Source organism: Mesoplodon mirus (assembly GCF_964341445.2).
Source record: "Mesoplodon mirus genome assembly, chromosome: 5".
Lineage (NCBI taxonomy): Eukaryota > Metazoa > Chordata > Mammalia > Artiodactyla > Ziphiidae > Mesoplodon > Mesoplodon mirus.
The window spans coordinates 57,528,822-57,552,365 of NC_138980.1; the positions used below are offsets into that span (position 1 = coordinate 57,528,822).

Here is a 23,544-nt window from a genome sequence, read left to right on the forward strand (position 1 = left end):
ACTGGTGATTTGTATGGACGTTAAAACTTGGAATGCCTGCACAGAAGCTTTGCTTCTTGCCCTTAGCATGTGGTTAGGGTGGTAATGGTGGTGACCATAGTCAGCGCGTTGGGGAGGATTATCTTCAAAGATCTCCGCTCTGAATGGTGGGTCTGTGCTGCCTTGGGGACCCCCAGTGGGTGGAGGACGTTCTGTTGGGTGAGGCGGGTACAGATGCGGTCTGTGCAGCTCATGCCTTGTGCAGCGTGGAAGACATCGTGTGAGGGGTTGGTGAAGTGTCCAGGTGTTTGCCTGGCATAGTGGCAGCTGTGTCTGGACCAGGGCCCAGCAGGTGTGGACTTCACAGAGGCTGGCACAGGATGCACATTGTCCCCCGCAGGCCTCCCAACATGTTCCGTGTTGGACCGTGTGCTGCTGCCTTTCATCTCTCTGGCTCAGTGTTGCTGGGAGCCCAGTGCTTTCTCCTAGTTACCGAACCCCCCCATAGGCAGACCAGTGTCCTGCAGGGAGGAGAGGCTGGGCTGGGGGTGGGAGTGGTGTGCTGAAGACCAGGGCCCTCCGTGCCACACAGTCCACATGAACGCTGGCGTGGAAGGGCGAGACCTGTGGACGGTCAAGGGCCAGAGCCGGGGGCAGGGAGCCAGGGCTGGCAGGAAGGCCGGTAGAAGTGCTGTCTCACCCAGTTGCTGGGACTTGCCTTGCCGTTGCTGTGTAACTAGTGGCTGTCTGGTGCCCTCTCTGTGCTTTACATCACTATTGATCAAGGGAGATGTCCCAATCCCTGAGATACAGAGGGGGCGGGACTAGAGCCATGGCTTGGGGTGATTGGTTGGGTTGCCCCCAAAATGAGGGAGGGTCAGAAACCAAGGTCTTGGGACTTCCCTGGTGGTCCAGTGGTGAAGGCAGTCCTGCCTTCCAAATGCAGGGAGTGAAGTTCAATCCCTGGTAGGGGAGCTAAGATCCCACATGCCTTGTGGCCAAAAAACCAAAATATAAAACAGAAGCAATATTGTAACAAATTCAGTACAGACTTTAAAAATGGTCCACATCAAAAACATCTTAAAAAAAAAAAAAGAAAGAAAGAAACCAAGGTCCTCCCTGGATTCTGGGGAATCTTGGGCCAGTTCACCACATTCTCAGAGCCACATCCACACAAGCCCACGACAGAAAGAGACAGATGCGTATGGGGGAATGGAGGGAGCATTGCTTATTTTCTGGAAAGTGACTAAGCATTCCAGGGACAGTGTAGACTCTGGGCTGTGCAGTAACTGCCCCCTCTCTGGATTTGAGGGGCCTTTGACCTCCTGGGAGGAAGGCGCTCAGGCCTAGGTGAATGTGAAGGGTGGGAGTGGGGAGCTTCTGAGAGAACCTTCTCAAAGAAGTCTGCCAACTGCCAACGCTTTTCTCCCCAGCAGGAGATGAGGGGCAGAGCTTCTTTTAGCAGGTTTCTTTGTTTGCCATTCACGGTGCCTGGGGTGGGGAGTGGTTTGATGCTGAATATTTGGCAACACATTCCAAGCTTCTCATGCTGGCACTCCCCCCTCCCCCGCCCCGTGACTTTGGCAGTTCCCAGCGGGGGGGGCATGCCCCCCTGGGGTGTCTGTTCACTCCCCAGGGAGCCGTGGCTTCCCCTTCTCCACAGGGTCAGCCTCTTCTATCAAGCATTTCCCAAACCCGGGAGAGAGTTTTTTGTGTCTATTTTTAAACTACTCTTTTATATAAAATGCTCATAGTATAAACAATTCGAGGAAGCCATAAAGACATGAAATGAAGGTAAAAATATTTTCCTGTCCCAGTCCCTGCCAAATCCCCCTGGGGGCCTTTTGAAAAATACAGCTGCCCCAGTTCCACCCCTGAGGGTGTGGGATTCAGGAGGTGAGGCCCAAGCTCTTGCATTTAAAAAGTCCTGTCAGCGCCAGCTCCCTGCCAGGGGCTCTGGAAGCTTCCTAGCTATAGCCTCGCCAGGCAGGCACACACAGAATTCATCAACATTTTAGGGCACGCTGGGCAAGCAGATGTGGCTGGTGCCGCCAGAGGTGACTGGCCCTCATACAGCGACCTCCATTAGCCCCACTGTCCACCTGAGCACTGAGGGGTCACTTCCTCGGCTCCCTGGCCATCAGTCCCAGGACACTGGGTGGGAAGCACGGGGTGAGATCATTCAGGCTGCCCCTGAGCTTCAGGTCCATGCAAGGGAGCCTTCGAAGAGGCAGTAAGACACATCTTTCCGGTCTTTCTCATCTCCTTCCCTACCCCTGCCTGGCACTCTTGGCCCTCGGGATTATTTCTCCAACCTCCTAGGATCTGGAGGCTTGTTGAAGTCCTGTGCGGAGAGGGGACATTTTCTGTTCCGAGACTCAGAGGTCTATTTTCTGCCCTGGTTCCTGTGCCTCTAGCCAGAATCCCGCTGCCCACCTGCCTGCTGGAGCCCGCCCCCTCTGCAGGCAGAGCCCTCAGGCTGCCTGACTGCACTTCCCGGGGTTCTGCTTTGCCCCGCTCTGCCCTGCTGGTACTGTCTGGCCCCAGGAACCTCTCCCCAGAGTTTCCACCCACCTGCTGCCTGCCGAGCTCTGGGCAGGGTTGGCCCCCTTAACCCCAATATCTTGCCTCCAGGCCTGCCCCAAGGGACCGAGGGAGAAGATTCACAAAGCATTTATCATAATGGGCATTGGGAGCAAGTCTTCCTGGTACCCAGGCAGGAGGCTGCAGACTAGCTTCTCTCAGACCCCTCAGCATCATGGGCCTCTACTGAGCTGGATGGATTAATTTATCAATTATGAGAATGGGAGGCAATATAGTACAGTCATTATGAACATGGGTTGAAATCCCAGCTCTGCCACTTCTTGGCTATGGGAACTTGGACAAGCTGCTGTGTGGCTCTAGGCCCTGGGAACAAGGCAGAGGCCAGCAGACGAGGTCTTGCTCTCATTGCACCTGTTTTCTACAGGAGGGAGACTGAAAAGAACATTAAACACACAAGTAAGCTGGGTAATTTCAGGTAGCAATGAGTGTTACAAAGAAAATAAGACAGGGTAATGGGGAAGTGATGGGGCTGGAGGGACATTCAGAAAAGGCAGCTGGGGAAGCTTTCTGAGGAGGTGACATTGTGCTGGGACCTGCCTGAAAAGGAGGCAGCCATGAGAAGACCCAGGAGAAGAGTGTTCCAGGCAGAGGGCGCATCAGGTGCAAAGGCCCTGAGGTGGGAAGGGGCTTGCAGTGCCTGAGGCCGCAAAGGAGGCCAGTGTGGCTGGAGCTTCAAGGCCAAGATGAGGTCGGACCCAGCACCCAGCAGTCTTCCTGGATGTGGTGAGGAGTTTGGATTGTATTATAAGTACATTAGGAAGCTGTTGGCAAGTTTGAAGTCAGTATCTAATTTATATTTTAATAAGAGGTCCGTGGCTGCCCAGGACTATTGGCTGGGGGTTGGGGGGAGTGTTCAGGAGTAGTTTCTCAGAGCTCTGAGTTGTAATAAGGCTTGATCACCTGATGACCACCTTGATTTTGATAAAGAGATTGCTCCTTTAGCACTGGGTCTCAGTTTCCCCATCTGCTTAATGGAGCAAGGCCTCAGAGGTCAAGAGGAACTCAGTCCCTATGTTTCTTGAGGTTCCCTACATATTAGAAAATGAAAATATTTCAAACAGAGTTACAAAAATTATTGTGTAAAGTACATGTTTACATTCAACAAATTAATGACTTTATTACTGGAATTTGCAATGCAGTGTAATTGTACTATGCACAAGATGATTACAAGATTTATAAAAACAATTAGTTCCTAGTTTTTCCAGCAGTGAGGTCTGGTAACCAGGCACATTTTTTTTTAAAATAAATTTATTTATTTTTGGCTGTGTTGGGTCTTCGTTGCTGTGCATGGGCTTTCTCTAGTTGCGGCGAGCGGGGGCTACTCTTCGTTGCGGTGCGGAGGCTTCTCATTGCAGTGGCTTCTCTCGCTGTGGAGCACGGGCTCTAGGCTCGTGGGCTTCAGTAGTTGTGGCGTGCGGGCTCCAGAGCGCAGCCTCGGTAGTTTTGACGCACGGACTTAGCTGCTCTACAGCATGTGGGATCTTCCCAGGCCATGGCTCGAACCCGTGTCCCCTGCTTTGGCAGGCGGATTCTTAACCTCTGAGCCACCAGGGAAGTCCCCAGGCACACATTTGAAGCTGTGTGACCAACGTTTTCTTCTTTCAATCCTGTCAGTGTAGCTCTGTTCCCAGGTGACCTCGCATGGAGAAAAACGTCAGAATTCTGGATTTAGATCCTTTATCCCTTGAATGTGTAGCCTGGGTCAGGAGGCCCCCAGCCCCCTCTGATAGGCCCCACTTTGAGCTGCCTGGTTTCTGGTTCTGCTGGGGATGGGTGGGTGGGGGACAGGGTTTGGAGCTGGGGAGGGTCCAGCCTTCCTCAGCTCAGGGACGGCCCTTGGCCAGCCCTGGATGGGGATCCCCCTCCTTTGCCTGGGAATCAGCTTTCCTCCCCCTGCCCTGGAGGATATGGAAGGATGCAGAGAGGGAAGAGGAACCGGGGGATGCCCCCAAGCCTGGACCAGCCTCCCCTCCCCTAGCCTGTAGCCGCCTTTAGCTGGGGAGTGGAGCTTCCACTCTATGGAAGGAGGATGGGTCTTAATTGCTTTGCTGATGGAAAAGCCACATTTCAGTGTTGATCTTGGTTTCTGCAGCCCTTGGAGGACGGCTGGTGATTCCTCTAATGGAGGGGGAAGGGGAGAGGGGAGCTGGCTGCCTGGAGACAGGGCTGGGACTTTCACCATCCTCATCATCCTCCCTGGTGCCCACCTGCTTTGGAGGGGCCATTCAGAGACAGGGGTTCTAGTCCTGGCTCCGCCTCTGAGTGTCTGTGTGAGTTCCCTCCTGTGGGCCTCAATTTTCCCATTCGGGAATAGGGGGCAGGTGGAGGAGGTGGTGATGAGTCAGGGTGTGGAAAATGGGACAGCACAGCGTTGTTTTTTGTTGCTGTTTTGTTTTGTTTTTTTGCCGTGCCACACGGCTTGAGGGATCTCAGTTCCCTGACCAGGGACTGAACCTGGGCCACGGCAGTGAAGGCCCAGAATCCTAACCATCAGGCCACCAGGGAACTCCCTGACTTAAGGTTTTAAAGCTTACGCCTGGAGCCTGACTGCCTGAGTACAAAGCGTGGCGCCACTGCTCACCACAGTGTGACTTTGGACCAGATGCTTAATCTCTCTGAATCTCTGTTCCCTCCTCTGTAAAGCCAGCACAGTGGTAGCACCACCCTCACAGGACTGTCATGAGGGCTTGAGATGCATATAAAGTGCCCTGCATAATGCCTGGCCCATAGTAAATAGTCTACATTTGCGACCGGCTCCTTTTATATACTGTTTTGTTTTTTAAAATTAAGGCATTAAATACCAAATTGGAGAAAAGCACCAAAAAGGAAACTGCAAAATGCTTAAAATGGGGACAGTGATGCCCATAGCCCAGGGCTGTTGGGAGGACTGAGTGGGGTCACGGGTGTGATTGCTCTCAGCAGCCTCAGTATCAGAGACCACAGGTGCAGACCCCAAGCAAGACCTCTCTCCCAGGTGGGCAGGGAAATCCAGGGGATTTGGACAAAAGTCCTGAGAAGCAGGTGGGAGATCTCTGAGTAAGCCCTGAGGCTGCCATGGCCAAGTTCTACCTGCAGATTCTTTGGGGCTCTCTGTGTCCCTGGTCCCAACTCCTCTCACGGGAGGCGGCTTCTGTGAATTAATACGGCCCTACTCCTGCAGAGAATTCCCACTCCCTTAGAAAGGTTCGTTCATTCAGTCGTTTGTTCTTTCATTCAGTTATTTCTTGAGCACCTACTATGGGCCAGGCATTTGGGTCGATGCCACAGGCACAACAGAGACCAAGTCCTCGTCCTCAAGGACAGCGATCTCCCCAAGACAGAATGGGACGTGCTGTCCAGGGGCCCCGAGAGCACAGAGGAGGAGCCCCTACCAGCTGGTAGTCAGGGCAGGCTGCCAGGAAAGGGCAACATCGAAGGATGGGTAGGAGTGAATGACAGCCGGTGAAGAACAGGTGGGAGGCTGAGAGGGAGCTTTCCAGGCTGAGAGAACCGCGTGTGCGAAGACTCCAGAGTGAGAGGGCTGAGCAGCGCGTGCCTGGAGAGGTGGAGTTCAGCAGTTCAGTCCGTCTGGGGTGTAGTGTGAGGGGCAGGGCTGGAGGAGGGGCAGCTGGAGCCTGTTGTGGGAGTCGGGATGTTCCAGGCTGCCTGGAGCTTGGCTCTGATACAGGAAGGAGATGCCCCTCGTTTGAGAGCCCTGAAAGCCAAGGGAGGGGAAGGGACTTCTGCGTCACTGCAAACCCAGCCTCTCTCTCTTTCGCTGCAACCCACTGCCTTCCTGGAGGACCCAGAGGCTCTGCCCGAAAGGCGAGCTTGCCCAGGGCCCAGGTGCTGCCCTGGGAGGTGGAGGTCATTAGAGGCTGTGGGGAGGGAGAGATGGGATATGTGGAGGTTCCTCCCGCACCTGGACTCACCTGGGCATCTGTGTTTCAGACCACCAGAAGCTGGAGCGTGAAGCCCGCATCTGCCGCCTGCTGAAGCACCCCAACATTGGTGAGCACGGGGGACGGGTGAGGGGTACAGGTGGGGCCTGGCCCAGCTCCCCTGCCTGCTCTGGTGGCTGTTTGTTGAGGGGAGGGGGTAGCTGCTCTCTTCTCGGGGACCGAGGCGACAGAGGTGGGAAAGGGGGTGTCTTGGTTTCCACACTCCTCGGCGAGCAGCTTGGTTGGGGGGGAAGGTGAAGAAGGGGCCCTTCCTCCCAGCCCACACTGCCAGCAGCCTCCTTCAGAAAAGCTGTTTCAGGAAAACTCCCCAGGCTCTGAGAGAGACGAAAATAGGCCAAGCTTGGCCTTGACCGGTGCAGCCCACTCCCCAAACCTACCCCCACGCTGAGTCAGCCTGGCTCCATGGCCCTGCCCACCTGCATAGACCTGCAGTGCCGGCCTCTCCGAGGCCAGCCCCAATGCGGCCCCTGCCCAGGGTGGACTGAACACAGGCTGCGTGGAGCGGCTGAGCCCAGGGCGGGCAGGATGGCACTGAAAGAGCACATTGCTACCTGCCCTCCCCTCCCCCACCCCTGCACAACTAGGGGGCTGCGTCCCACCCAGCCTGGCAGGGTTCTGAGTCATGGAGGGGAGGGAGTGCAGATTCTAGATATAGTTTTGTCAGGGAACGGCTGTGTGACTTTGGGTAGGAGCACTACCCTCTCTGAGCCACTTCTCCCATCTTCACAAGGAGGGGACTGTCTGGACCAGCTGGGCATCTTGTTAGAAGGTAGATTCTAGTTGAGTGGGTCTGGATGGGGCCTGAGGTTTTGCATTCCTAACACACTGCAAGGTGATGCCACGGCTGCTGGCTCACCAACCACACTTGAGGAACAAGGTCTAGGTGCTCTGTAAGGAACATTCCAGCTCTGACAGCTACCAAGACTTCTCCCTCAGGAGGGAAGCCTCTCTCTATGTCCAGGGCCCCAAGGGTTAACTTCCCGGCTGAAGAGAAGCATCTCTATCTGCTATTTATACCCAGAAGGCACCTCCCCTTCCCAGTGCCTGGGAAAAGGCGCAGAGCTGTACACACAGCAGCTAGAGGTTCCAGGGCTGGAGTCGGAGAAGGGTTGGCAAGGCGGCTGGCGGGGGCAACCCTGGTCGGATCCTGGCCCCTGACCTGTTTATGACCGTGGGCAGCTCCTGCTCCTACCCGCTCTGGGCCTCCAGCTCCCCAACTGTACAATGGAGGGGGTCATGAGTGGTCTCTGACTATAAAATCCCATGGTGCTTAAAAAGGCCATCAGTCCTGGAGGAAGGAGGTGGTGTGTGTGAGTGTGTGTGTGCGTGCGCACGTGCGTGTGTGTGTGTGTGCGTGCACCGCTACACAATTGCAGCTGTCTCAGGTCAACGCTGCCTCCTCCTTCGCCCGCTCATTCCCGGCTCTAAAGGGGAGGAGTAAGTTATTGGCTCTGGGGCTGACAGACTGCAGATCAAATCCTGGGTTTGCTGCTTAATTGCTGTATGATCCATGACATGTTGTTTAACTGCTCTGAAGCTCAATTTTCTCATCTGGAAAATGGAAATGATACATACCTTGTAGGATTATGATGATCACATAAAGCATAGTACAATAACAACCCCCCGTAAGTGCTTTATTATCATTAAGCTGCTCCACTTTTTCTCAGTCTGTACCCTCCCACAGAACAACCTTACCTGAAGTCTTGTCTCTTGCCTAAATCTTCATATGATTCTCATTCCTTTGAGCCATGAAGATTTTGAGTCGTCAGTTTGGGGCATTATATATAACATAGTGGTTAAGAGAATGGAGTTTGTAGTCAGACACATCTGGATTCAAATCCGAGCTCTGCCTTTTTAAAAATTTATTTATTTAATTTATTTATTTTTGGCTGCATTGGGTCTTCGTTGCTGTGTGCGGGCTTTCTCTAGTTGTGGCGAGCGGGGGCTGCTCTTTGTTGTGGTGCGCAGGCTTCTTATCGCAGTGGCTTCTCTTGTTGCAGAGCACGGGCTCTAGACGTGCGGGCTTCAGTAGTTGCAGCACGTGGGCTCAGTAGTTGTGGCTCACGGGCTCTAGAGTGCAGGCTCAGTAGTTGTGGCGCACGGACTTAGTTGCTCCACGGCATGTGGGATCTTCCCGGACCAGGGCTCGAACCCGTGTCCCCTGCATTGGCAGGCGGATTCTTAACCACTGGGCCACCAGGAAAGTCCCCCAGCTCTGCCTTTTATATGGTGTTTGAATTTGGGCAGGCTATGAACCTCTCAGACTCAGTACCCTTCTCTGTGAAATGAGGATAATCATGCTACTCACTTTCTAGAACTGTTGTGAGGGTTAAATGAGATATCGTAAGTCAAGCACTTAGCACAAGCCTGGCAGGTGGTAAAATCTCAGAAATGGCAGCTATCATCTTCATAATCCTCACTGAGTCATTTACTCCATTTGTTCACCTGATGTCAAGGGCATCCGAGGCCCCACCATGTGCCAAGGCCTCTGCTAGTCTCTGAGGATGGGGGCGATTTCCCTGGCGGTCCAGTGGTTAGGACTCCTTGCTTCCACTGCAGGGGTTCCGGGTTCAATCCCTGGTCAGGGAACTAAGATCCTGCAAGCCGTGCGGTGCAGCCAAAGGGAAAAAAAAAATAGAAATGATGGTGGGGAGGGGGTGGGTGTGGCTGATGGACAGGGACGTGGAGAGCAGAGCTGAGATTCAGAACAGGATACACTCAGAGGAACTTGAAGCTATTGTTAGGGCTGCAAGTGTCCTTGGAGGGTACCGCTTCCTGGGCCTCCAAGTATCTCAGTTCAAAGTAGATTGGAATCTGCCCAAAGGAGTGCAAAGAGGTCCAGATGTGGATGCAGAACCTGAGAAGTGGGTCTGTGCCCAGAGAAACTAGGCTGAGTCCTATTCAGGCTGCTTCGTGAGTCCAGCCAAGGTCACTGGCTGCTGCCTGTGTATGGCCACTGCCCAGCCATACACAGGGGACTAGGTCAGGGAGGTCCCTGGCTCAGCACAGGGTGGGTCCAGCTGTGCTGCGCACAAAGCATTTACCTCCTAGATCCTGCTTCGGGGAGGACAGTACTCTATTCTCTGTACCATTAGCACCTGCCGAGGAGGCAGACCCGCCCCTGAACCCCAAAGGCCACCCCAGGGAGCAGGAGACAACCTGAGAGTTTAGCAGGTGATCTGGGGTGGCCAAGGGAAGTGAGGTTAGTCAGTGATGAAGGTGATGATGTCTTCATCTGTTAAGTTCTTCCTAGTGCCAGGCTCTGTGTTCAGTGCTCTACAAGCGTCACTGCCTTGACTCCCCACCGCAGTCCAGTGCAGTGGTATTAGCACTGCCGCTAGGAGAGGACGCTCAGAGAGGTTACGTAATGTGCCCAAAGTTACACGACTTCCAAGAGGTGGAGCGGGAAGGCAAACCCAGAGAGTCTGACCGCAGAGCCTGTGTTCTCAGTCCTTCTGTGAATATCAGGCGTGTGCTGTTGGTGGGGGGGGGGGGGCGGGCAGTGGCCAGGGGGCCAAATAGACCCTTCAGTTTCAAAGAAAACAATGGTAACTATTGGAAATAGGACAGGAATGTCAGAAGTCCATGAATCCAGCTACACAAATGAAAACTAGGTTACAGATTTGTTTGTTCTTTGACAAGCAGTGACAGCCGAAATCAATGAGCACAGACATGCCAGTCTCCCCACCAGGAGATGGGACTGTCACATAGGCCACGGCCCTTGAATCCTTGCCTCTGTTGGGCTCTGGGTTGAGTTTTTCCTGAGGACAGCTTTCATCCACGGGAGGCGAGGTTCTGTGTGTGAAAACAGCACTGAAATGAGGAGTCCGGTCTCCTGAGCTCTGAGCCGTGATGCAGCCACCTCTCGGGGATTGAAGCCAACTCCAGTATCATCCCGCAGGTGGCGGCCGGAATCCAGCCCATATCCCCCACACCTGGCTGATCAGAGGGCCAGCCTTTTACAATCAGTACAAAGGCACCATCTGAGCTACACGCAGCTCTGGATACGCCCCTCGCCCCCGCATTCTGTCCATTTCCCTGAGCCCTGAGGACCTTCTCTGAAAGGGGCTGAGGCTCCTGCCCAGAGGGTAGATCTGGAACCCCAGTCTTCTTGGAGCTCCTCCGAAATGGCTGTTGACCCAGTTCTAAAAGCTCTTTTTGAGACGGTTCTGGATGTAGCTTGGCTTCTCAGAGCTTCTCACACTCAGGAAAGAGGAGTTAAAACACCTGAGCAGAGTAGATGGGAAGGAGTCTGCTGGCCAAGAATCCTCTTGGAAGAAAGGGTGTTTTTCAAAAGTTTGCCCTGATAACACTGTTAATGCAAGTTTATGGTAGATGAATGAGAAGACTAATAATTTTAGAGGTATCTCCTATAACCTCAGCATTTAGAGCTAACATTGATGATATATGCTTCCATGTAATATCTGATATCTGTACCTTCTCAAGTACATCTAAACATATTACCTCAGGTCAGGTTTCTTAGAAGCAGAGCCTGAGGCAGGGATTCAGGTGCGTGTGGTTTACTGAGGATATGCTCCCAGGGGAAGCCTGTAAGGGATGGGGTGAAGCACGGTGGAGGGAGGGGAGGGAACTGAGCAGAAATGTGGCCTGAGGTCAAGTCTGACCTGGTCCCAGGTGGGGGGTGCAGTGGGGAGGCCTCTGGAACATAAACATCTGGAGTTGTCCCTCCTTGAAGTAAGGAGACTGGCCCTTTGCACAGACTCTGCCTCCCCACATTAGTCCATCATTGGCTGAAGGCTATAGGTAACCTTGTGGGCAAGGTGGCTCCATCAGCAGTGCGCTATTCTCCAGAGAAGGAGGGCAACTGTGAGTGGTAAGCCAACCCACTGCAGCTGCAGGATGGGTGCACCATCTTACTAAAGGGGGTCTGGGCAGGGCACCAATGTACAGTTGTCAGATTCTGCACTCAGAAAATACAGGATGCTCAGTTCAAAACACATACATTTCAAAAGTCAAGCCTATCTTTGCTTTGAAATGCATTAACAAATTGAAATAGGTTAAAGGATGAAGGGATAGATAGAAATATAATAAAGTAAGTATAATAAGACATTAATGATAGAACCCAGGTGCTGGGTACTTGGGTATTCACTTGACTCTGTTTGAAATTTTTTTTTTTTTTTTTTTTTTGCGGTACACGGGCCTCTCACTGTTGTGGCCTCTCCCGTTGCGGAGCACAGGCTCCGGACACGCAGGCTCAGCGGCCATGGCTCATGGGCCCAGCCGCTCCGTGCGGCATTTGGGATCTTCCCGGACCGGGGCACAAACCCGTGTCCCCTGCATCGGCAGGCGGACTCTCAACCACTGCGCCACCAGGGAAGCCCTGTTTGAAATTTTTTATAATAAAATGTTGATAAATAATTAAAGCAGGATTATATTATATGTACTCTCAGGCTACCTACTTTTTAGTTTTGCTTTAAGATAGTTTAAAAACATCTTTCAGTCATTATTTATAAATATATATCATTTAAGATTTTTAAAAGACATTTTATTTAAATTTGTATCCCCTTCATCCTCCATCTCTGATCCTCATCTCTGTAGACACACTCTGGGGTATTTAACAATAAATACTGCTTCTCCAAACTTTATGTGCCAATATGAGGGCCCTAAGCTCTTTAGGGGGCTCAGTATTGAGTCAGAAATACATGTACATGGCAGGAATTCAGATGGCACTAGGGCTTACAGTGAAAAGTCACAACGACCCACAGCCCCAGGTGTCCCAATTCCCCTCCTCAAGGCACCCTCAGTGCCCACATCTCTGTATCCTTCCAGAGAGACTTATGCTGTACACAAGCTGAAATACATCCTTTCAGAAAAGAACTATGCATACTGCTTTGCTCTTGGCTTTTTCACCAAACAGCATAATTTAGAGATGATTCCAAACCAGTGGATACATAACTGCCGCATTATTTTAACAGCTGTGTAATTTTCCATTGTGCAATGTACCATAATTCTTTGAGCCCACACCCCCCTCCACGGCCATTTTTAAGTTGTGGTGCAGGGAAGGCCATGAACTTGTCCTGGGAGAACTTGTCCTTGGCTGGCAGGGTGTGGGGCCCCTCCACAGAGTCAGCCCCAGGCCTTGGGCCCCCTTTTTCCCCCCAGAAGCTCAGGGAGTAATTTGGAAGCTCTGGGCTCCTGGGGGCTCTGCCTTTGTTCTTGGTAAATGAGGTATGAAGAGATGACAATTCCTCACCAGCCAGAACGCAGGGACCAATGTCATTCCCCCCTCCACCAGCTCTGCTATCACCTCAGACCTGGAAGCAGAGCAGGGCCATTAGCACAGGGCCAGCACTGAGTAAACATCGATTGTGTGCCTCATGGAATTCTCACAAGAAGCCTGCGGGTCCAGGAGTTTCAGTCTCATTGTCCAGGCAAGGAAAGAGAGGCTCAGAAAGGGATAGCAATTTGGCCAAAGTCACACAGCTAGCAAGTGGCAGAGATTTGAGCCACAGGTCTTTCCATGACACTGGTCTTCCCAGCTGGGAAACTGAAGGTTGGAGAGGGAAGGGGACCAAACTTTGACCAAAGCAGGGGTCTTTAGTCTTTAAGCCCAGGCATCTTTTGGGGATGCCTGATGTCAGTGATCCTTTGTTTACATGTATTTGTCAAGGCACCTGGCAACTGGCTTGTGCTCAGTATCTTTTGGAGAAACTTCGGAATGTTGGCCATTTGAGGGGTGAGAGGGAGGCTGGGAGTGGGGAGCCCTGTGTCCTGCGTAACCAGCTGCCTTGGCTCCTCCTACAGTCCGGCTCCACGACAGCATCTCCGAGGAGGGACACCATTACCTGATCTTTGACCTGTGAGTCTGGCCCCATCCTGGGATGTAGAGTGGGGATGGGGACAGCCTTGGCAGGGATGACCTCACTGGGTCTCTTGGCTTGAAGAGTCCACATGCCTCCTAGGTTGGGCTGAATTACCTCTTCTGATAGAGTTTCCCAAAACGTGGTAGGCCTGCCACCTGAGCAGTGCAGGCTGGTTTTCCTGACACACCAACGAACACTTTTAACTTTCATCATCGTATATTTAGTTTCGTTTCTATTTGTGGCCAGTGATGCTGGTCTTCCATTTATAGTGGTGATATAAAGTTTCCTTTTGGAATAAATTTAAAGTTTTTAAAGCCATTCAATTGAATGAAAAGCAAACATGAACTGAGAGGTCTCAGTGGCTCCTGGTCTCATGGGTAAAGAACAATACTTGAGACAATGGGGGAGTCTGTGCATGTCAGGGTGGGGGGATGTGCAGCAGGGCTATAGGAAATCTCTGTACCTACTGCTCAATTTTGATGTGAACCAAAAAATTAGTTCACAAAAAATTTCACCACATTCACCAAAAATTTAGCTACCCCCCCCCACAAAAAATAGTCTATTAAAAAACAAAAAAGCTCCAGCCACTGGGTTTCCAGGAGCCTAATGAATCATAGTGACGTGTTCTGAGTGTCTCACCCCCAGTTGTAACCTCAGCCTGGCTCTCCCCGAGCGTGGATGGGAGAGAGGTCAGTGGAAGGGTGGGCTGGAAGTCAGGAAGAGGGTTGTAGTGGGGAGCACCCCTGTGGCTTCTGGGGCCCCTCCCTTTGGGCCTGAGGTCCCTGGGCCCCACTCTTAGCTTCCTGGAGACTTTTCCAAAAGACGTGGCACCTGGGGCCTCTGTGGATGAGTGACTCTGTGCCTGTCTCCCCAGCGTCACCGGCGGGGAGCTGTTTGAAGACATCGTGGCCCGGGAGTATTACAGTGAGGCAGATGCCAGGTGAGTGCCAGGTGCAGCCTGGCAATGGTGCCTGGGGGCAGGGCACTCCCTCCTGCTGGCTTCCCCGGGGAGGCCCGCCCTCACCACCTGCCCGCTTCCTCTCTCTCTTCAGTCACTGTATCCAGCAGATCCTGGAGGCCGTGCTGCACTGCCACCAGATGGGGGTGGTACACCGGGACTTGAAGGTGAGTGACCCACCTGAGGGTGCGGCTCACTGGGAGCCGGCTCCTCCGTCCCCTGCCCTTCCCTCCACCTGCAGAGCCAGGGGTACTATCAGAACCCCGTTAGCTTCCCTGAATTGGGCTGGGTGGGGAATATCTCCCCCACTCTTCAGACGAGGAAACCGGGCTCAAGGATGTGGAGCATCTGGGCTGGGGACCCAGGTTTCTCAACTCCCAGCCTCAGGTGCTTTGTGCCAGGCCAGGTGAGAGGCAGCTAGGCCACCAAGGCTGACTCTGGTGGAGTCCAAATCCCAGCTGGGCCACTTTCTAGCTTCACTGCCTCAGCTTCATTATGGTGGGGGTTGCCATAGCAACCTCATTACAGGGTTGGTGAGGATGTCAAAGGAGCCAGCACAGTGCCTGGTACACAGACGCGGCATCAGTCTTGCTTCTGGGCCTCTGAGGGGAGTGGTGAGGTAGGAAAACAGGCTTTGGGGCCCTCCACGTCCTCCCTCTTCCCACTTGAAGGAGATGGACTGGACTAGGCAGATGTGGAGTCTAAGCTTGGCACCAGCTGCACGGCCTCGCCCGGTCAGCACCTGCTTCACGGTGCTCCTCTGCTGGGCTTCAGGGCATCAGTGTGTGGTAGCTGCATAACACCACTCCCATTTTGCAGAGCAGGAAACTAAGGCCTAAAGAATCCAAGGGATTTGCCCGAGAACAGGCAGTTCAGTTGTGCCTGAGCTAGGGCTGGAGCCCTGGACTTCTGACCCCAGATCCCATGCTACCGGTGGGCTGGGACCAAAACGCCACTCACTGCACCTCCTGCTTCTGCAGGTCACCTAACCCTTCTAGGTGACTCTGCCAGGTGTCCATCAAACCTCTGCTTTTTGACTTTCAGTGACTATGAACTCACTTCTTATGGGGTAGCCCCTTGAACTATTAGGAAATGCTCCTTCAATCTTTCCCACTGTGGGGCTTCGCCTGTGAGCCCCAGTTCTACCCTTCGGGGCCACACAGAGGTCAAGCCTCCAGCTCAGAGCACCCTGGAGGCACGTGAGTGGCTTTGTAGTAGCTCCTAAGGCTTCTGCAGGCTGTTCTCCTCCATTCCACCCTAGGATGGGATTTCCAGGCCTTCCTCATCCCTGGTACCCTCTCTGGGCATCCTGCAGTCAGTCCAGGTCCCTCTTTGGGGTGCAGTGCTCTGACCAGAACCCCTGCTCACCTCTGACTGTCACAATCCATCTGTGGCTCTGCACCTGAGCCCAGGTGAGCTCCCAGTGTCTCAGTCTAGACCCGCAGGCAAGTGTGCACGCAAAGAGAGTCTCTGGTCAGACTGCAGGGCAGCTTTCCCCGAGGGCCTGTTCCCATTATAACTGTAGCCCCTGCATGAGAGGAGGAACAGGGAGAGGCAGCACAAATTTAGGCCATTCCGGATAGATTAATTAGTGGCACATTCATCAAATCAGGACAGGACAGCTACTGAGACCCAGGACATGTTGGGAACACTGTCCCCAGAGGACCAAAGAGGCCTTAACGAGGGGCAGAAGGAGCTATACTTGTTTGCATCCTGCCTAGTTTGGGGCAGTGAAAGGTCAGGTGTGGGACTCCTTGGAAGTCCCAGTAGGGAAGGGGGTCAGAAGAAACTAGTTGTCTCCAGGGACTCAGAGCCCCCGCTCTTCCTCCCCAAACAAAAAATATGAGTACTGATGCTTATGAAGCATTTGTAGTCCACTGCGAAGTGCTTTACAGGGATTATTGTAATTAATCCATATGCCACCCCACGAAGTAAGCATTATCCCCACTTTTTGGAGAGGAGACTAAAGCTCAGAGAGGTGAAAGAATTTGCCTAAGTTCCACAGCATAGAAGTGGCAGCACTGGGAACAGAAGCTAGGGCTTTCTAACCGAAAAGTTCCCACTTTTAATACGTCTCTGCCCTGAGGAGGGGGATTTCCTGTCTTCCAGACCCAGCAGAAGATGACAGGCTTCATGCCCCACAGGCCAGGTGGCACATAGGAGGCCCCACGTCTCTCAGCCTAGAGTGGTTCAGAGCACGGCTCTGGAGCCAGACTATGCCTCGATCTGGTTCTATCAGTTACTAGCTGTGTGATCTCAGTCAAGTCACTTAACCTCTCTGAACCTCAGTTTCCTCATCTTTATACATGTGACAAATACTTAAGTGCCTGCTATGTGCCGCCCACTGTTTTAGGTGCTGGTGATACATTGGTGGACAGAACACATAAGAAACTCATATTGTACAGAGGTGACGGATAATGAACAAGCACATAGACAGATGGGAAAACACATTAGAAATTGTGATGAGATCTATGAAGGTAACAACAAGGAGCTAAGGCAGAAGATACCTGGGGACTCCTCCTTTAGATAGAGTAGTCATGGAGGGCTTCTTGGAGGGGGTGACATGAAGGTGAGAGCTGGTTGATGAGAAGGAGCCAAACCTGTGACGCACGGAGGGAGAGCAAATCAGGCAGGGGGAGCAGGAAGTGCAAAGGCCCTGAGGTGGGAACAAGCGTGACTGTTTCAGGGGATGTAAGAAGGCCACTGTGGATAATGGAGATAATAATGGTTACCCCAAAGGGTTGATGAGATAATAAATGGAATGATGTATGCAAAACCCTGAGCCCAGGGGCTGGCACATAGTGGGAGCACAATAAATGTTGCTTCTTTTTCCTTATTGTGGTGATGGCTGTTTCCCCACTGCCCCACCCCCACCTCAGCCCCAGAACCAAACCCTGAGGGAAGGGGAAGGAGGGGTTGGCAGGTTGAAGAAGGGTTTTCCTATTGCAGAAGGTGGAGGGCTACTGTGGGGTAGTCCCCTCTCTGGGAGGCTCAGGGTTCTGTGTTCGGGGCTGGGGGTGGGGTGGGGGGGGGCGGTGTGCCTCTGGGTTGCTCAGCTGCTGCTCCTGTACGCCCAGAGCTCCAGAGATGAGGTTCTGAATCTGCTCACTGTCCTCTGGCTTTTTCCTCTCCCCCTTTCCCTCTTTTCTCTGGCCCTGGGAAGCCGGAGAATCTGTTGCTGGCCTCCAAGCTCAAGGGTGCCGCAGTGAAGCTGGCAGACTTTGGCCTGGCCATAGAGGTGGAGGGGGAACAGCAGGCATGGTTTGGTGAGTAGGGGCAGGGGTTGTCAGGGGTATTGGGGGCCAGCCTTGAGTTGACACGTCAGCCTCTAGGAACCCTCTGCCCGAGCAGAGGAGGTGGCTATTGCCCCATCTGGGGCTCAGGGAGCAGAGCCCCCCATCCCTGCAGCTTCTGAGTCAGTGGGGGTCACCCACCCTAGCTCCCTGGGGGCCTGGTGCAGGGACATGGTTGTCATTAAAACAGTATGTGACTTCACACGCACATCCGGCACTGTCGGCTAGAGGCTTCCATGAGTTCCCCTAACAGCCTGGGTGCTAGATTATTATCCTGATTTTACAGATGAGGAACAGAGGCTAAGAAACTGAGAAAAGGCCAAGGGAGATGAAAAGGGGTAGGGCCAGGATTTAAGCTCAGATGGTCCAATGTGCTCGGAGATTTTAGCATAATTGAGTCTTTTCAGCTATCTGGGGTTACTTTTTAGTGGGCAATGTTGATCAGTGGTTAAGAGCCAGAGCTCTGGGTTCAAATCCTGACTCTGCTACTTACAGGGTATATGATTTTGGGTGAGTCATTTCACCTCCCTGAGCCTTTGTTTCTTTATCTATAAAATGGGGATAATAATAGTATGTTCCTTGGGGTGGTGTGAGGATTAAATGAGATCAGGCAGAGAAAGTTCTCAGCCCTGCTTAGCACACACACATTAAATAGGAACTATTCTCACAATTACTCGTTAAAACATTTTGGGTGTCCGTTATTTCAACAAATCCTCCCAACAGTGCTGGGAGGTGTTTAGGATAGGAATCCCTAATCCGTTATTCATGGATGAGGAAACTGAGGCCCGGAAGGAAAAGAGACCTACCTAAGTGACTTAGGGCAAAGCCAGAGTTAGGGACAGGCCTTCTGCCATTCCAGGACCAGCTCCTGGAAGGGGTGGGGAGTGGGTGAGGGTTCAGCTCAGCCTGGAACTGACGGGCAAGGACATTTCACCTCTAGAGCCACCAGCGATTGATTGCTAGTGGTTGCCAGGAGGGTTGTGCTAGAAGTTTGTGACTCTGAGGCAGAATCCTGGGATGGATCAATGACTCTGCCATGAGGCTCTCGGTGCTGGGGGGCGTGGTGACAGGTATACTCTGTCCTCGTCCACCTTGGTCTAGAGGCGTTGGTATCTTACCAGCCCAGGGCTTCCAGCCTTTGGCTGGCTCTGGGGGCAGGGGCCGTTTTCCCCATCTCCAGGGCAACCTCATCCCTCTTCCAGCAGGGTCTTGTTCCGGGTTACTTACTTGCCAACCTCTCTGTGTGTGTCTGCCTGTCTGTGTGTCTGGGGAGCAGGGTTCGCAGGGACACCCGGATACCTCTCCCCAGAAGTGCTGCGGAAGGACCCGTACGGGAAGCCTGTGGATCTGTGGGCCTGTGGTGAGTCCATCCAAAGGCCCCTTAGTCCTCCTGGCTGCCTGACCCTCTGGTGCCCTCTCTGACCTTTCCCATTGTTCTCCTCCCTCACCGCCCCCCCACCCCATCTCTACTCCTCATGAGGCTGAAGGTTCTACTGGTTCTCTCCTCAGGGGTCATCCTGTACATCCTGCTGGTTGGGTATCCCCCATTCTGGGATGAGGACCAGCACCGCCTGTACCAGCAGATCAAAGCTGGCGCCTATGATGTGAGTGTTGCTCCTCTCTCCAGCCTCCCTGTCATCCCCTGGGCCCCATCCAGTGAGAGCCAAGGCCCAGTGAGGCCAGAGACCCGAGGATGACCCTGTCCCACCCTCCCAGCCCATTTAGGCCTCCTGCCACTCTCTAGCTACGGGTCGGGGATGGGGTGAACAGCAGGTGGAGCCTGAGGGTGACTGGGGCCAGGCCATGAGCTGGCAGTGCCTAATGACTTGGGCATCTAAGGGATGGGATTTAGTCCATGGGGCCCCAGAGGGCAGAAGCAGCACCAACGTGGTGTGAGAGGTCAGGGGCCAGGCCCCAGGAGCCAGGTTCTCTCTCTATGTATAGAGAGATAGATAGATACATACATACATGTGTACATACATACATATATAGATATGTGTACCCACACATACACACATATTATATATTGTATATACAAATAGTAATAATAACGAACACATATAGCAGTCTTCTAAATGCTTTCTATATGTTACTACAGTTAATCCTCACACCAGTCATGACATAGGTACCATTGTTACCCCCATTTTACGGATAGGGAAGCTGAGGCACAGAGAGTTTAAACAAATGCCCAGACCACTTAGCTAAGAACCGATAGAGCTGGGATTTAAACCCAGGCGGTCTGGCTCTAGTGTCCATGCTTCTAACAACCAAGCTGTACTGCTGTTCTGCATGGCTGATGTCTATTGAGCTATATGCTACGTGTTCTATCTCATATTTAATCCTCACAACGTCTCTCGGGGTCACATGACTTGCCCAAGCTCACACAGCCCAGGAGGCAGAGCCAGGACTGGAACCCAAACTTCTGATTTTGAAGTCTGGGCTCTAACCACTGTCGGGCTGCTTTGCAGATAAGGCACAGCTTCAGAAGAGCAGAGGGAGGCCTTCTTTCCCTGGCCATTGTTCTGATTTGTCCTGGGGTCAGGGGACCCTGCGCCATTTCCTGGTTGTGGATGCCCGAGTAGAAGGACACTAGGACCCCTGCCTGCTCCCCTGCCAGTCAGGGGCTGGGGGATCGCAGGGGTGGCCTGGGGTAGGCTGGGCAAACTTGGCCCCTCTGCCCCTTCCAGTTCCCGTCACCAGAATGGGACACCGTCACCCCGGAAGCCAAGGATCTGATCAATAAGATGCTGACCATCAACCCATCCAAACGCATCACGGCCGCCGAGGCCCTCAAGCACCCCTGGATCTCGGTGAGCCTTCCTCAGCAAGGCCCCTCCTGGGAGCCCCTCCAGACCTCAGGAATAAGGCCCCTACGGAGGCCTGGCCCTTGCCCCTGGGCCTGAGGGCCCAGCATGGGGCCGACGGAGCTGAATCCAAGAGACACTGACCCCACTGTTGTTCTCAGGGGGAGAGTGGCAAGTGGGGGCTATTCTGGGTTGGCTCAATGACTGGGGGTGCTACTGGCTTTGAATGTCCATTGCCAGGATTTTTTTTTTTTTTTCTTTTTTGCGGTACGCGGGCCTCTCACTGTTGTGGCCTCTCCCGTTGCGGAGCACAGGCTCCGGACGCACAGGTTCAGCGGCCGTGGCTCACAGGCCCAGCCGCTCTGTGGCATGTGGGATCCTCCCGGACCGGGGCATGAACCCGTGTCCCCTGCATTGGCAGGCGGACCCTCAACCACTGCGCCACCAGGGAAGCCCTGCCAGGATGTTTATACCATCCCCTGGAATAAAAAATCATTCCCCCGAGATGACAACCACATCCATAAGATACTCTGGAGGGGGAGGGAGGGCTTGCCTTCTGCTCACAGACCTCTCCCCCACTCCCTTCAGCACCGGTCCACCGTGGCCTCCTGCATGCACAGACAGGAGACCGTGGACTGCCTGAAGAAGTTCAACGCCAGGAGAAAACTGAAGGTAACAGTAGGCCCTCACCCTCCGTGCCCCCCGGCTGTGGGAGTAGCTTGGCCTGGGTCTCCACAGTGGCCAAGAGACCTGCTCACTAGTTCTTTCCTTTGTTGAGTCAACAAGTGTTACTGAACGCCGGCTGCCTGGGCTGGGCAGTGAGCAGCAGTGAGGACAGACGAGTGATGGAGACGTTATATGGGGCAGTGGTGAGTGCTGTGACCACATGCCCTGAGGCTGTGGGAGTGCATAGCAGGGCCATGGAGCAGGTCTGGATGGACCAGGGAAGGATCCCAGAAGCCTTCCTGGGCAAGTGTCATTTGAGCTGAGATCCCGAAGGATAAGCAGGTATTAACAGTATAGAGACAGATTGGGCAGATGTTCCAGACACAGAGAAAAGCCTGTGCAGAAGTCTGGAGGCGTGAGCATGACCCCTTAGGGGGACTGCAAGTGTTTCGGCGTGGCTGGGAGAGGTTTCCGGGGGTGACATGTGACTGGGCAGGAGACCATGGTGGGGGTGAGAGACCCCAGCTGCCAAGCACTGGAGAGGAATGGCCGAGGGACTAGACAGGGGTTGTGGTTCCAAGGAAGCCACAGTGTGACCCAGGTGGGCCCTAAGCTGCCAGCCTCTCAGCAGGTCTGTGTGTTCTCAGGGCCGTGACATCTCCTGGCCTAGCCCTTGCCAGGGACCCCGTGAGCAGGTAGGAAGAGCAACCAAGGGGTCCCCAGCTGGTCGGAACAGAAAAGCCATCCACATGCTGAGTGACAGATGCTGAGGCCCTGGCTTCTTCAGAATCTCCTCACCAACTGCTCCCAGGCCTGGCATGGTGGCTCAGGACAGGGACATGGGCCAACGGGGTGCTGGCCAGCATGATGCCAGGAGAATGGCATCTCACCCCCAGCCCCGCAGTGGGCGCTGTCACAGGAGAAGTCTCAAAATGTCAGAGTCAGGGAGTCTTAAAATCATGGACTGTCAGACCCAGAGAGTGTTCAAATGAGACAGCAATTAGAACCAGGAGGGCCATTGGTCCCCAGCCCCTCCATTGACAGAGGAGGGCTTTTCCTCATTAACCCAGGGTTCCGAACCCAGGAGCCACGGAGGGCGAGCTAGTACTGGAATGAGGAGCTGAGTGCCCTAGGCAGAAGGTGGAGACGGGGTTGGGGGGGACCAAGGGGTGCAGAGTCTACTGTCCTTGCCCCGTCAGGAAACTTCCTTGGCCTTTAGGAGCCCCACTGACAGGTGTCCCGGAGCACAGCCACCAGCTCTGGCCAGGCCGGTGGAATCTATTAATATCTGCTCCTAGGATGGCCGTGTACCCAGAGCGATGCCAGCTAAGGCCTAGCTCACCCCTGCCTCACCCTTCTCCAAGGGAGTTGTGGATGGTCTCGGGGCTGTGGGGTGAGAGAAATGGAGGAATGGAGGGCAAGGGTCAGAAGGCTTTGGCTTTGTATCTGAATAGAGCACCTGCCTCTCCTTCCCCACTCCCCTCCCATTTCTCTGTCTCTCCTCTCCCCCCTCACCTCTGGCCTCCTCTCCCCCCAAACCTCCTCCTCTTATCTGTTGCAGGGAGCCATCCTCACCACTATGCTGGCCACCAGGAACTTCTCTGGTAGGTGGTAGGACCTCAGATTTCCAAATACATCCTGCAGGAGGTAGGGACATTGCCGTATGGGGTATCTGGTGCCCTCAGGCCAGAGGGCCTGGGGAGAGGGGGGCTGTAGGGGACCCCATGACTGGGGACTTAGCTCACCTGATGCAAGCCTGCAGAAGTAAAGGTCAAAGGTCATCAAGCCAGGGGCCCACCAGGAAGGGTTAGAGGTTAAGTCTGGCTCCCCCACCTCACAGCAGTGCTGGGGTTCTCAGGCTGGGCCGGCCAGAGGGGAGGGCCTCACAGATGTCAGGGTACAGGTCCAGGAGGGACTGACTCAGGCCCAGGGAGTAGCAGTATTCCTGTTCCCCACAGTTATGAAGCAGTGCCCGTGCTTTCACTCACGTGGTCTTTGTGACAAGGTGATTGCCATCCCTGTTTTCTGAGTGAGGAAACAGAGGATCAGGGAGGTAAACTCTGACTTGCCCCAGGTCACACTGTTAGAGGGAGGCTTTCAGTGCAGTTGTGACCAGACCCAGAGCAAGTGCCTTACCAGGCTGGGTCACCAAGGAGTCCAGGGTAGGAAGCTTTGGCCTTGGCCTGGGCTGGTTCAGGCGGGAAATGCCCAGTGACCTGTGGCATGTGGCCCCGAAGAGAGAAGGGGAGGGGATTAGCATCAGGGCTTAGCAAGAAGCTCCCCTTGGCATGTTAGAGAGCGCCGTGGCCAGCGTCCGCCAGAGGCTTCTCTCTGGGGAGCCCGGGGCGGCGGATGGGGCAGGTGAGCAGATACAACAAGGCTCACCCGAGGGGCCCTCTGGTTGGGGCAGCTAGAGCTGCTGTGGCACGTGGCTGGCTCCACTGCAAGGGGTCAGCTCTGGGAAGCTACAGCCCT

At 53.8% G+C, this 23,544-nt stretch overlaps 1 protein-coding gene across 2 annotated transcripts in view; it reads left to right on the forward strand.

The window, feature by feature from the left end:
- CAMK2A (calcium/calmodulin dependent protein kinase II alpha) overlaps positions 1-23,544 on the forward strand; it is a gene marked incomplete at both ends in the record, with an annotated part of 64,957 nt that overhangs the window by 17,405 nt on the left and 24,008 nt on the right. For both annotated transcript variants that reach the window (XM_082622561.1, XM_082622562.1), the window contains 10 exons: positions 6,514-6,573; positions 13,290-13,344; positions 14,223-14,288; positions 14,401-14,473; positions 17,470-17,572; positions 18,876-18,959; positions 19,109-19,203; positions 20,287-20,409; positions 20,992-21,075; positions 22,631-22,673. In XM_082622561.1, the coding sequence (XP_082478687.1) occupies positions 6,514-6,573; positions 13,290-13,344; positions 14,223-14,288; positions 14,401-14,473; positions 17,470-17,572; positions 18,876-18,959; positions 19,109-19,203; positions 20,287-20,409; positions 20,992-21,075; positions 22,631-22,673 (786 nt within the window). The remainder of the gene's footprint in view (positions 1-6,513; positions 6,574-13,289; positions 13,345-14,222; positions 14,289-14,400; positions 14,474-17,469; positions 17,573-18,875; positions 18,960-19,108; positions 19,204-20,286; positions 20,410-20,991; positions 21,076-22,630; positions 22,674-23,544) is intronic.